The 12,348-nt window shown below is 53.6% G+C and overlaps 1 protein-coding gene and 1 non-coding gene across 2 annotated transcripts in view; both read left to right on the forward strand.

Annotated features, from left to right (window-relative positions):
* The window catches only part of EIF4A1 (eukaryotic translation initiation factor 4A1), a 10,902-nt gene extending 2,936 nt beyond the window's left edge, over positions 1 to 7,966 (forward strand). Inside the window, exons 3-11 of the mRNA XM_006037314.3 lie at positions 669 to 801; positions 1,361 to 1,500; positions 2,542 to 2,710; positions 2,939 to 3,048; positions 4,441 to 4,584; positions 4,759 to 4,896; positions 5,309 to 5,398; positions 7,023 to 7,102; positions 7,444 to 7,966. Of these exons, the coding sequence (XP_006037376.1) occupies positions 669 to 801; positions 1,361 to 1,500; positions 2,542 to 2,710; positions 2,939 to 3,048; positions 4,441 to 4,584; positions 4,759 to 4,896; positions 5,309 to 5,398; positions 7,023 to 7,102; positions 7,444 to 7,588 (1,149 nt within the window). The 3' untranslated portion in view covers positions 7,589 to 7,966. The remainder of the gene's footprint in view (positions 1 to 668; positions 802 to 1,360; positions 1,501 to 2,541; positions 2,711 to 2,938; positions 3,049 to 4,440; positions 4,585 to 4,758; positions 4,897 to 5,308; positions 5,399 to 7,022; positions 7,103 to 7,443) is intronic.
* On the forward strand, positions 2,766 to 2,866 carry LOC112548336. Its single transcript, XR_003092124.1, has one exon. It is a non-coding gene; the product is annotated as a small nucleolar RNA SNORD10 (small nucleolar RNA).
* Positions 7,967 to 12,348: the final 4,382 nt, after the last annotated feature.

The following is a 12,348-nucleotide window of genomic DNA, read 5'->3' on the forward strand; positions in this document are numbered from 1 at the left end:
CCTACTCTGGTTGTGGGGGTGGGGAGGAGGGGTGTTCTAGCCCTGGGCTGTGTGGTCAGCCAGCTACCATAGAGTGGAGGGCCAGAGGGAAGTGGGTCACCTGTACTGGGTGAGGAGGTCCCTCTAGTCCTGTGCTCTGTGGTAGCTGGCTGAGCACAGGGCTAGAGGGGACCCCCTGAGGGGTGCAGGCTGGTAGCTAGCTGGCTGACCATAGAGAAGCAGAGGTTAGAATGAAGTGTTGCCTGCACCCCAAACAGATTGGGCCTCTAGTCCAGCACTCTATGGCTAACCAGATACCATAGCAATGGAAGACAGAGCTAGAGGGCCCTCATGAAGGGGGGGGGTGCAGCAGTCTGGGAGCTGGTTGATCATAGAGGGCAGAGCTAGGGGGAAGAGCATCACCACATGGGGTACCTTTAGGTCTCCACTCTGTCATCTTCCTATAGGGCTTCTCTAGCTCCACCACACTATGGTCTGCTCCAGTCAGCCTGCACCTCCACATGGGGGGCCCCCTAGCCCCACACTCTGATCTGTTCCACCTAGGCTGTACCCCAAATGAGGCTCTAATAGCCCCATACTCCATAATCAGCTCAACCCTGCCTGCACCCCCCCCAGCAGGGGGGGGCTAGAGAGGCTGACCTTTTAACCCTTTCCCCTCTGCCCCCCAGAGCAACTGGAACGAAGTGGTCGATAGCTTTGATGACATGAACCTGTCGGAGTCCCTGCTGCGGGGGATCTACGCCTATGGCTTTGAGAAGCCCTCCGCCATTCAGCAGCGAGCTATTCTTCCTTGTATCAAGGGTATGGCTGTCTCCATCTGCCCCCTGCCTCCCTGTGCCTCAGTTCTTTCCCTGCTCCCCCCTGCTTGCTGGGCAGAGAGACACCACTCCATGGTGGGACCTCTTATATCCAGCAGGGGCAGAGAAAACTCCGCCTTCATTCATCCCAGCGCAGTGCCGCAGGCTGTGGCTGTTAGACTGGTTCATGCTGGGGGCACAAGGCTGTCCTACCTCATGCCAGGGTGGTGCCTGGGGCAGTGAAGCAGGCACTGGGGTGGAGTGTGGCTGTGTAACAGGGGCGGGGGGTCTTTGTTTTGGCTCTGAGATGCATCTGGGGTGAGTCATTGCTGAGTAGAGCAGGGAGCCCTGAGGTGGATCAAGGCCTTAAATAACAGAGCATTGAGATGCAACCAGTTCTGGGGTGGATCAAGACCACAAATAACACCATTGAGATGCAGCTAGCTCTAGGGTGGGTTATAGCTGAGCACAGAGATACCACTTCAAGGGTGGGGCCTGGCCGAGCAGAACGGGAGCCTGGTGGGGGCCTGGGTGCTGATGCCTCCCTCCTGCCCCTTCCCTAGGTTACGATGTTATCGCCCAAGCCCAGTCTGGCACTGGGAAGACCGCCACCTTTGCCATCTCCATCCTGCAGCAGGTTGAGCTGGACCTGAAAGCCACCCAGGCCCTGGTACTGGCCCCCACCCGGGAGTTGGCTCAGCAGGTGAGTGCTGGGGAATCCGGGCATCTGGTATCTCTGAGCACACCCTCAGAACCCAGGTTCCCAGTATCCTTTCCTTCTGGCTTCCTCAGTCCCTTCTGGTACCTGGAGAGAACGCGGGCATCTGGACTCCCAGTCTCCTCTGCTTCTAGCCCCTCTTCCCCTTCCAGAGTTGTGGGGAGAGCCCAGGTGTCCTGGCTCTCTCAGGCTGCCCTTCCTGACACAGGGATAAAACCCAGATGTCCAGCATCTGGTGGGCGAAAGGGACCCGGATGCCTGGGTTCTCCAGTCCCCCACCCCGTGCTGATTGGGCAGAGACGTGCCTCTCCGTGGCGCTGCTCTTTATATCCAGCAGGGGCAGAGAAACAGCCCTCACTCATCCCAGCGCAGTCCAGTCCTGTGGCTGGTGGACTGGTTGTTGCTGGGGGCACAGGGCTCCCTTGGGCCAGGGTTGGACTGGTTCATGCTGGGGGCACAGGGCTCCCTTGGGCCAGGGTGCATGCACTTGTGGGGTGTGTCATGGCCATGTAACATGGATGCACCTAACCTGGGTGCAGCCTGGCACCACGTGACTGGGATGAACTCGGCTCTGGTGCATGGCACAGCCACATAACACAGATGTCCCCAACTCTTGGGGTGTCACCTGGCACCACAGCACTGAGATTTCCAGCCAGCTCTGGGCTGCAGCATGCTGCTATATAACATGCGCTCAATTCTGCATGGCACCATATAACATGGATTTGGGTACCATGGAACATGCACTTGGTTGCGCACAACACAGATGCATCTGGTTCTAGGGTGCAGTATGACACCATATAACACTGATGCACAGCACCACATAATGAGGATGCGGCCAGCTCTGGGGTGCAGCCTGGGAGCACATAACACGTGTTCAGGTCTGGGTTACAACACAGCACCATATAACAGGTGTGCCTAGCCATGTGTAGCACAGATATGCCCAGCTCTGCAGAGAACCACATAGCACAAATATGCTGCACCAGAGCTGGGCGCAACTTTCCCCATTGCACACCCCTCCCCCTGCAGATCCAGAAGGTGGTGATGGCACTGGGCGACTACATGGGTGCCTCCTGCCACGCCTGTATCGGGGGCACCAATGTGCGGGCTGAAGTGCAGAAGCTGCAGATGGAGGCACCCCACATCATCGTGGGTACCCCAGGCCGCGTGTTTGACATGCTCAACCGTCGCTACCTCTGTGAGTGCCCCCCTGGCTCTGGCTCTGTCCCCTGCCCTTTGCCCTGCCAGGTGCCATGCATTGATGATCCCCCATGCGTGTCATCTGATGCCCCCTACCCTTCCCTTCGGGGAGGGTGAGTCCTGGCACTGATCACACCTTTTCCATACTGAGAATGGCACCCCTGGCCCTGTCCTCCCAGACTAAGCCCCACCTCCTTGTAAACAAGCCCCTCCCCTCACCCCGCAGCCCCCAAGTTCATTAAGATGTTTGTGCTGGATGAGGCGGATGAGATGCTGAGCCGTGGCTTCAAGGACCAGATCTACGATATCTTCCAGAAGCTGAGCGGGAACACGCAGGTGATTGGCCAGTCTGGGAGGACCCTTCCCACCCTGGGGTGGGGGTGGGGCTAAGGGGCAGGGCCTGAGGGAGACTCGGCCTGCTTGGATCTGGACCAAGCGTTAGTATAAGATGCTGGAGAGAGACCTGGACTTATGTGAGCAGGGCTGGAATCAAGGAGCAGAGCTTGCAGGGGGGGGGGGGGGGGGGGCTGGGGAGGGGGTGGAGGCGGTGGGGGGGGGGGGGGGGCTTGGTTCTAGAGATGGGGATCTAGAACCAAGGTGTAACTTTGGCCAGGGTGGGGGTAGAAGAACCTAGAACCGAGGGTGAGGTAGCAGTGTCAGCCACGTAGGTCACGTATATTGCAGGAAGGCAGTGGAGTGGGGCATGTCTGGGGTACGGAGTAGAGCCAACAAAAGCCAGAGCAGATCTAGAATGCAGGAATCCATTGGGCTCTAGGGCACAGCAGGGATGGGGGAAGCTGCTGGGTCTAGACCCTCAGAGCTGGGTGCCCCAGAACCAGCAGGTTTAGAACTGGACTGGGGGTGGGGGGAGACTCGGGATGTTGTCGAGAGCTCTCCTGGGAGCCAATCTCTGGCTGCCTCTGGGGTGGATCCTGGCTGTGTAAAGACAAGAGATGGGTTCTCTAGCTGCTCCAGTATACCATGTAGGGGGCATTGGATCAGCACCTTTTTTTATGGGAAGAATTTGTGACCGATGGAGGAGGTAAGAGATGCAGTGTAGTCTAGAACTTGATGTTTCTGTAAGGGGCACCCTGATCTAGAACTTGGGGCCCAGATCTGACAGGTGTGGTGCCATTTTGGTCTAGAACCCAGAGTCCAGATCCTTTATAGTAGAAGGAAGGTGCCATTTTGATCTAGCAGCCGGGGCCCAGATCCTCTGGCAGGCAAACTGCCATCTTGATCTAGAACTCTGGCCCCAGGTGGCCTGTAGGGAAGGCAGTGCCATTTTGATCTGGAACTTGGAGTCTTGATGCATCATGGAGCAAGGTGAGGTGCTATCTTGCTCTAGAACCCACAGTCCACCTGGATCATGGGAGAGGCACGGCACCATCTTGATTCAGAACTTAGGGTCCAGATTCTCTGACGGACAGGGCGTCATCTTGAGATGTAAAACCTGGGCCCCAGATGGACCATAGGAAAGGTGCCATCTTGATCTAGAACCTGGGGCCTGGATGCTTTATGGAGCAAGGTGAGGCACCATCTTAATTCATAGATTCATTGATCTAGAACCCAAAGGCCCAGATCATCCCTGCTGGAGGAGAGGAACCACCTTGACCTAACTGAGCTCCCCAATGCCCCTGGATGCCTGGGTTCTGGATCTAGGTTTGGGGGTGGGGTCCTTGTTGGCCCCACCCCTTGCCCACTGGCCCTGCCACCTCTCCCCCTCAGGTGGTGCTGCTGTCAGCCACAATGCCCATGGATGTGCTGGAGGTGACTAAGAAATTCATGAGAGATCCCATCCGCATCCTGGTAAAGAAAGAGGAGCTGACGCTGGAGGGCATCCGGCAGTTCTACATCAACGTGGAGCGTGAGGTGTGAGGCCGCATGCCTTGTGTCCTCGGGAAGCTGGGGGCTAGGAGCCCTCACACCTGGGTTCCCTTTAACCCTGGGTGCAGAACAAGACAGGACAAAGAGGGTGCTGGAGCCTGGGATTTGGGGGGGGGGGCAGATGCCAGAGTTATGTTCTTCCCCCCCTCCCCCCGACAGGAGTGGAAGCTGGACACGCTGTGTGACCTGTATGAGACGCTGACGATCACTCAGGCTGTCATCTTCATCAACACCCGCCGCAAGGTGGACTGGCTCACTGAGAAGATGCATGCCCGCGACTTCACTGTCTCCGCCATGGTACGGCCCTGCAGAAGCCTGGGCACTCTGCAGCTTTTGGGGGTGGGAGGGCAAGATGGGGGAGCTGGGAGCCTGGATGCCTTGGATCTCTACCCCCCCTGCCCCTGCATGGCACAGGATTTATGGGTAGTCCCCATGGCTTCTCCATAGTGTACCCCATGCCAGAGTACCAGCAGCCCCCCTGAACCATGGACTACCTCCAGCACCTGTGAGGCCTGGACCCTGAAAGGGGGGGCACAGTGGTCAGTCCTGGGAGGTGAGGGCAGGGGACACCTGGCTCCCACTGTAGTCCTTGAGTGGGCTTAGGATCTGGAGGGGGGTGCTCCTGGGTTTTCTGCCAGGCCAGTTGGTAACTAGTTGTCCCATCCTGTCCGTCGTGTCTCTGTTCTTCCCCCCCCCCCCCCCTTTCCAGCATGGAGACATGGACCAAAAGGAGCGTGACGTTATCATGAGGGAGTTCCGCTCGGGCTCTAGCCGGGTTCTCATCACCACTGACTTACTGGTGAGCTAGTGAGGGGGGGCCTGTGTGTAGGGGGAATCGAGCCATCCAAGATGGCTACTGTTCTGTAGTGATGGCTGCCATCTCTTCCCCCACATACATGAGGGGGTCAGTGGGGGATGCTAGTGTCAGGCTACCCCTTCACTTTGTGGGGCTGAAGGGGGGTGCAGGACTAGTGGCAAGTTCTGCCTTCAGTAGTGGTGTGAGAGACAACCAAGCTATCCAAAATGGCTGCTGTCTTACGGTGGCCATTTTGGGCCTTGTGGGTGAGGGTGAATGGGTGGCATCTGGGCCCTCCCCTCTGGGCAGAGTTGTAGGAGTTCAGATTTGGCTGTGTGGGAAAGGGAGTTGGCCAAGATGACTGCCCTGCTGTGGTGGTGGCAGCCATGTTGGATGGCTCGGTTTTCTCCCGAGGGAAATCTTGGTGGGGGCAGATGGGCTGCCTGGTGTGGGAGGGGTGTTTGATTACATGCAAATGAGAAGTGCCCTGTTCAAGATGGCAGCCGTCCTGTGGTGATGGCAGGTTTCTTGGCTATTGCCTTAGCAACTGCTTGGAGAGCCCCAGGTGTGGTGGTGGGGTCCAGCCAGGTCCCCAAGGTGGGGAAGAGGTCATGGGGAGGGGGGCAGCTGCTGGGGGAGGGGGTTTAGGCTCCTTTGTGCAAGTTGGGGTTTTGTATGAGGAAGAAACACAGCCATCTTGGATGACTTGTCCTATGATGGCAACCGGCCACTGACTTTCCCTCTGCCTCAAGAGGGTGGACCCCAGTGTCTGGCCCACCCCACATAGAGGGTGGGTAGGGGGTAATTTGGGGATGGGGTTTAGGCACTTGTAGGATTGTATGGACAAACACAAGATGGCTACTGCTCTGGTATCAGCAGCCATCTGATATTCCCTCTTCAGGGGCTGGACCCTGGTGTCCAGCCCCCTTCCAGGTGGGGATGGGGGAAGATGGGTAATTAGGGTGTTTAGGCTCCTATGGGGTCTGGAAGTCCAGTGTATGGGAGAAACCAACCATCCAAGATGGCTGCTGTCCTGATATAGTAGTGGCTATCTTGGGTATTGCTTTTCCCTGGTGCCTGACGCTCCCCTAGGTGGGGGAACATGGGTAACTTTGGGGTGGGGGCTGTCAAGGGGTAGGGAGATTTAGGCTCTTGTGGGAGCTAGAAGTCTAGTAAAGGGGGGACTCCCAACCATCCAAGGCTGCTGTGACTTGGGGTAGCAGTGGCTATCTTGGATACTGCCTTTATTTCACTGTGGGGGTGGATCCAGGTGGGAGGAGTTGGGGGTAACTTGGGGAGGGTCTGCCTGGGGAGGGGATTCAGGCTTGTGTCCATCTGGAACCCCTCCCTGTGTATGAGAAAATCCAGTCCTCCAACATGGCTGCCATTCTGCAGTAGCAGTGACCACCTTGGCTCCAGCCTTTCCCTTCGCCCCAAGGCGCTTCCCCCTCCACCCAGTGGCAGTAGCCTGTGCTGGGCCCGAACGTAGCTCCTTGGTAGAGAACTGGCTGTTCCCTCCACAGCTGGGGGGCCTCACATGGCCTCTGCTGCTATGTCAGCCACGAGGTGGGTGGGCCAGGCCAGGACAAACCCCCAAGCCCTGGATCAACCCACGTTTCCCTCCCAGGCCCGTGGCATCGATGTGCAGCAGGTGTCACTGGTCATCAACTACGACCTGCCGACCAACCGGGAGAACTACATCCACAGGTAGAGGTCCCAGGACAGCTGGGGGGTGCCCTCATGGAAGCCAGGTGTCTTGTACTTGGTGCCCTCGCCTGCCCCAGTGATACTCCCTTCTCCACCCAGCATGGGACCCACGTATCTGGGGCTGATGCCCTGGCACCCACGCATCCCAGCTGCCATATCCTTGCTGCCATCTACCCCCGCTTCCTATTTATGGCACCCTTGTGTGTTGGGGCTCCCTGGGGGGAATCCAGACATTGGTGGGGGGGGTACCCTAATGAAACACAGGTGTCTGGGTTTGAGTCCTGCCCACCATGTCAGAAGCAGGCATCTGGGCTGGATTGACCCCTGCCCCTGTCCCTCAGGATTGGGCGTGGGGGCCGGTTTGGGCGCAAGGGCGTGGCCATCAACATGGTGACGGAGGAGGACAAGCGCACCCTGCGTGACATCGAGACCTTCTACAACACCTCCATAGAGGAGATGCCCCTCAACGTCGCTGACCTCATCTAGCCCTGCCCACTGCAGGGGCGGGACCTCCTGGGGCTCTGCCCCTGTCCCAAGAGGCGGGACTTTTCCCCCAGCTGTGGGGGCAGGGCAATCTGGGGCTCTGCCTCCTGGGGGGTTGCAGCTAGGCCTGCACAGGGGGTGGGGCTCTCCTTGAAGCACCACCCACCAAGGGGGTGGGGCTTGTGGGGGCCCTGCCCCCTGCTGGACCAGACTTGGTATTTTATTTTAATTGTTGTTTGTATGATTTTTTTTTTTTTTTCTTTCCTTGGTCTTTTTTGGAATAAAACCGTCGCTTTTTGGAGGTTAAAAAAAAAATGCAATTAAAAAAAAAAAACACAAAACAAAAAACAAACCCAGAGAAAAACCAGAAACAGTCCCAAATTTCCTGCTGTCTTGTCCTTTTCTCTCTCCTGGGAGGGTGTTCGGGATGTCCCTGTCCCCTCCAGTGCAACTTCAAGGATGGGATGGAATCGGGGGGGGGGTTGTGTCTCAATCCCCTCCTGATTCAGGGCAAAGCATGTGCGATTACCTCCCCATTCCCCGAGCCCCTCAGTTTGGAGGGAAGGGAGGAACCCAGGGGGCTGGGATGCCCCTCCTAGGGTTCTGCGGGGTAGGGGAGACCCCAGGAGTCCTCGAGCCTCCTTCATTACCTTGCTCTGTTCCATTACAACACTTTTCTACCTCTGGCACCCTCTCCTTGTCTTGCAGTATGTACTGCTGTTTCTAATCCTCCATCTTTTATCCGTGATTTTACTGTACTGCTATAGCAGATATTTTCATTGCAGTACACAGTGCTAGTTTCTCCAGTAGCTCTGTCTCGTGCCAACGCTATTTCTTGGTCTGTTCACACAGACTGTGGGTTTGGAACCTCAGACCTGGTACTGTTTCTCTTGGCATCTCTTGCCGTTCCTTTCTCTCGCTCTGTCTACTGCTGTTTCTATTTCTCTGGCTTCTAGTTGCAGCTGTGCCCCTATTTCTTATCACAATATCTAGCATGGATTTTCTGCTGTTCTCTATCCATTTTCTATGATTATCAGTATTTCTATTGCAGTCTCTAGCCCCGTTTCTCTCACTCTTTTTCTATCGGCCACTTTTTTTTTTTTTTTATTTTCCTGTTTTCTATTTATTTTTTTTCTCTGTTGCAATATCCAGCACTATTTTCCTCTCCTCTGTTGCCATTTCTATCCCTCCATCTTCCATCTGATTGGTATTTCTCTCGCACTATCTAGCATGGTGTCTCAGCTCCATTTTCTGTGACTCGGTAGTTCTGTTACTGGGATCCATGACCGTGTGTCACTATTTCTATCACACCATGTAGTGCTGTTTCCATCGGTCTGTTTTTGGTTTACACTTGTCTTTCTATCACAATATCTAGCACACTTTGTCCCTTCACTTTTTTTCTCTACAACTGTCACCAATTCTATCACGATCTATCATTGTTCCATTTGTACCTCTTCATTTTCTACAACTATTGCTGTTTCTTTCTATCACAATATCTAGTCCTTGATCTCGGTGTCCCTTGCTATTTTCTATCCACTACCCTTTCTTTCCCTCTGCCCTGACTTCTCTCCTTGTTTGCCATCTGTTGCTGTATCGCTCATTCCCTCTTGCAGGATTTAGCACGGTTTCTGTGTCTGGCAGTATCGACCACTGCTCAACTGTTGCTGTTCATCTCTCTGTCTCTCTCTCTCTCTCTGTCTCTCTCTCCACTGCCACTTCTGTTCCTCTGTGCTCTCTGCTGCTGTATCACTTTTTGCACTGCAATATCTAGCACAATCCCTCTCCAGCTGTTTCTTTTTCCTGTAATCTCTATTGCTATTTAGTGTTGCTTCTGTCAGTGCCTCGTGCTCTCCATCCACAGCTAGTTTTCTCTGCTACTGTTTCTAGCCCTTTATTTTCCTTGACTTGCTGTTTCTTCTGCAGTATGTAGCACAGTATCTCTCTGGCCTGTTACTTTTTCTCTGTTGTGATATGTTTTAGAGTCTGTCTATCCATCTCTCTGTATCAGTCTCCCCTAATGGGGGCTGCTGGGTCTCTAGCCCTACCTACCATCCTTTTTCTGTCACAATTTTCAGCTGCTGTGGTGTCTCATCCCTCTTTCTTTCCACTCTGTCCTTCCTACTCCAGTAGCCATCTGGTATTTCTCAGTATGTGTCTTTCTGTGCTGCTCTATCCCCTCCATTTTTGACCAAGTGTATTGCATCCCATTGCAGCGCCTGGCACTACCAGTGTGTCTCTGTCACTATCTAGCTCTCGCTGCCTGGCTGTTCATCCAGCTCTCGCTATTTCTTGGTGTCCACTTCTGTCCCATCTCTCTCTCTCTTGCTGTTTCTCTGCTAATTGCCATCTGTATGGCTGTGTCTGTTTTCCCTCTGTCTCTTGCTGTTCCTCCTTGTTATTTCTACCTCTTGGCTATTTTGTTGTCTGCTGCTACAGCTGTGCCTCCGTTTTTCATCAGTGTTCATCTTTTGCAATATCTAGCACTTTTTTTTTCTTCTATTTCTATCACTGCCTCTCTTCTGCTGTTCCTACCTACTCCAGCTACTTTTTGCACATCTAATTGAGCAATGTGGTGACCATCCCAATCGCACTCCTGCCAGTTCAGCCTTGCTGTCGCTATTCCTTCTCACTTCTCCCCCACCCCATTACTGTGGGAACTTCTCAGTTTCTCTTGCTGTTTTTGTCCCTTCTGCTGCCTATGCCTCTACTTTCTATCTGATGCTGCATCATGCCTTCAGCTGCAGCATCCACAATGATTTCTGTCTAGTTTGGTTTTTTTAGCAGACGCTGTATCCAAGCACTATTTCTTCATTGCTATTTCTTTAACTGTGTATCTAGCTCGATATTGCTACTTTATGATCTTGGTATCCCATGTTTGCTCCTGTTATTTCTTGATCTCCACTTTTTCCTATTCATCTCTCTGTCTCTGCTGCGTATTGATCTAGCTATTGCTACTTTTTCTTTCTTCATGTCTTCTGTCCCTTGCTATTTCTCCCTGCCCCTATTTTTTTTTCCCCTACTTCCTGCTGTATTGCTTGCTTTCTACAGTACAAGAACGGCACTAGCTCTTATCTTGCTATCTCTCCCTATTTTTTGTTTGTTTGTTTGTTTGTTTTCCCCTCTCTCTCTGCCATGACTTCTCCTGCTCCAGTTGGGTATCCAGATTGGGGCTTGTGCTAGAGCACTTTATTTTCCGTGACTTCTGCCTGTTTTCTGGCTACTCGTAGTTCTTCCTGACACTCTTCCCTCCATCTCTCTCTATCCCTGCACTCTTTTCTATCACAATATCACTGTCTTTACCACAACACTTTTATTTATTTTTTTTTTTTCTTACATCAATTTATTGTCTTACCTGGTGTTTCCTGAGGGTCTCTCTATACTGTGCTCCTCATGTTCCATTTCTGCAGTGCAACATGCAGCCTCCCCCAGAGGAGGGCAGTGCTTCTCCAGTGTCTCAGATTTCCCTGCTCATGGTGTGATCCTCCAGGCAACATGTAGACTTCTACCATGCAGAACTGCTGCATGAAAGCCTGAGGACTGGCAGGTGTATCCTGCACCTCCTTTCTCTTCCTCCCCCCACCCCCCGAGCTACTGTCCAGAGGTGTCCTGGCCTATTGTCATCTGTTATTTCTTTGTTCTTGCCCCCTTCCCTTTATTGCTGCTCTCTCAATCCAGGTCCATCTCCTTACTTTCTGTCTTGGAGGGGCAGGAGCACCTGCCTACACTTCCAACACAGATTGCAGATGAGGGTGTTCAAGATGTGGCCCATGGCAGGGGTGCAGACTCTACAAGGGTCCAGAGACAATGACTGAAGGGATGAAGTGCGAAGGGAGAGTGAGTGAAGTGGAAATTCAGAGCTGCTGCCAGGCAGAAAGTGGAGTAGGTGAAACAGCAGCAATGGAGACATAGGAGAGCGGGCACATGGGTGGTCCCCATGTCTCCTATGCAAGTTGGCATGTGTGTACTCCCATCCCATGAGAACTAGCACATGTGTGCTACCCCATCCTGTAAGATTCAGCATGTGGGCGCTCTCCCATGTGAAAGCTGGCGTGTGCACTCCCACCCTGTGAGAGTTGGCATGTGTGCGCTCATTGTATCCCATGAGAGCTGGTGTACATGTGAGAATGATGTACATATGTGCTACCTGTTCCCTACGAGAGCTGATGTGTTCTCCCACCCTACGCTGCCCCTGTTCATTGCCTGGTCATGTTGGTCTTAACAGTCTCTACCATCATCCTCAAAACAAGGCTTCACTGACTGCAAGACAGCCTCAACCCATGGGCTGATGCCAACCTGAGTCAGTCATGTGCGCACAGAGACATGGCAGTGGGGGGAGAGGTGTGTGCAGAAGCACAAACAAGTAGGTTTATATTGTCATATTTACAGGCATATTGCTTATATAGTGTAGGTGTGTGCATACCCATATACATACATATATATGTGCTTGTATAACTAGTTGACAATTACATGCTGATGTGCATGTATACACGTGCATACACATGCGTCCATACATATACACCCCCCCCATACAAAAACTTATTCCCCCCCCCCAGGGCTAGATATTGATAATGCAGTAGTGCTAACCCCATCGTGAAAGGGAAGACACTTAAAAAAAAAAATCAAGCTTTACAATGTAAATCATGAGATGTTATTTTTGAAGGGGGGGACGGGATATTTGTGAAGGTGTGGGCCTGGAGGGGGTGGCCTACACACCCTGGCAGGATGTGGGGTACTGTGGGTCAGGGGCAGCAGCAAGGTGTGTG

The sequence above is a fragment of the Alligator sinensis genome, unplaced genomic scaffold, assembly GCF_000455745.1.
Source record: "Alligator sinensis unplaced genomic scaffold, ASM45574v1 scaffold1488_1, whole genome shotgun sequence".
Lineage (NCBI taxonomy): Eukaryota > Metazoa > Chordata > Crocodylia > Alligatoridae > Alligator > Alligator sinensis.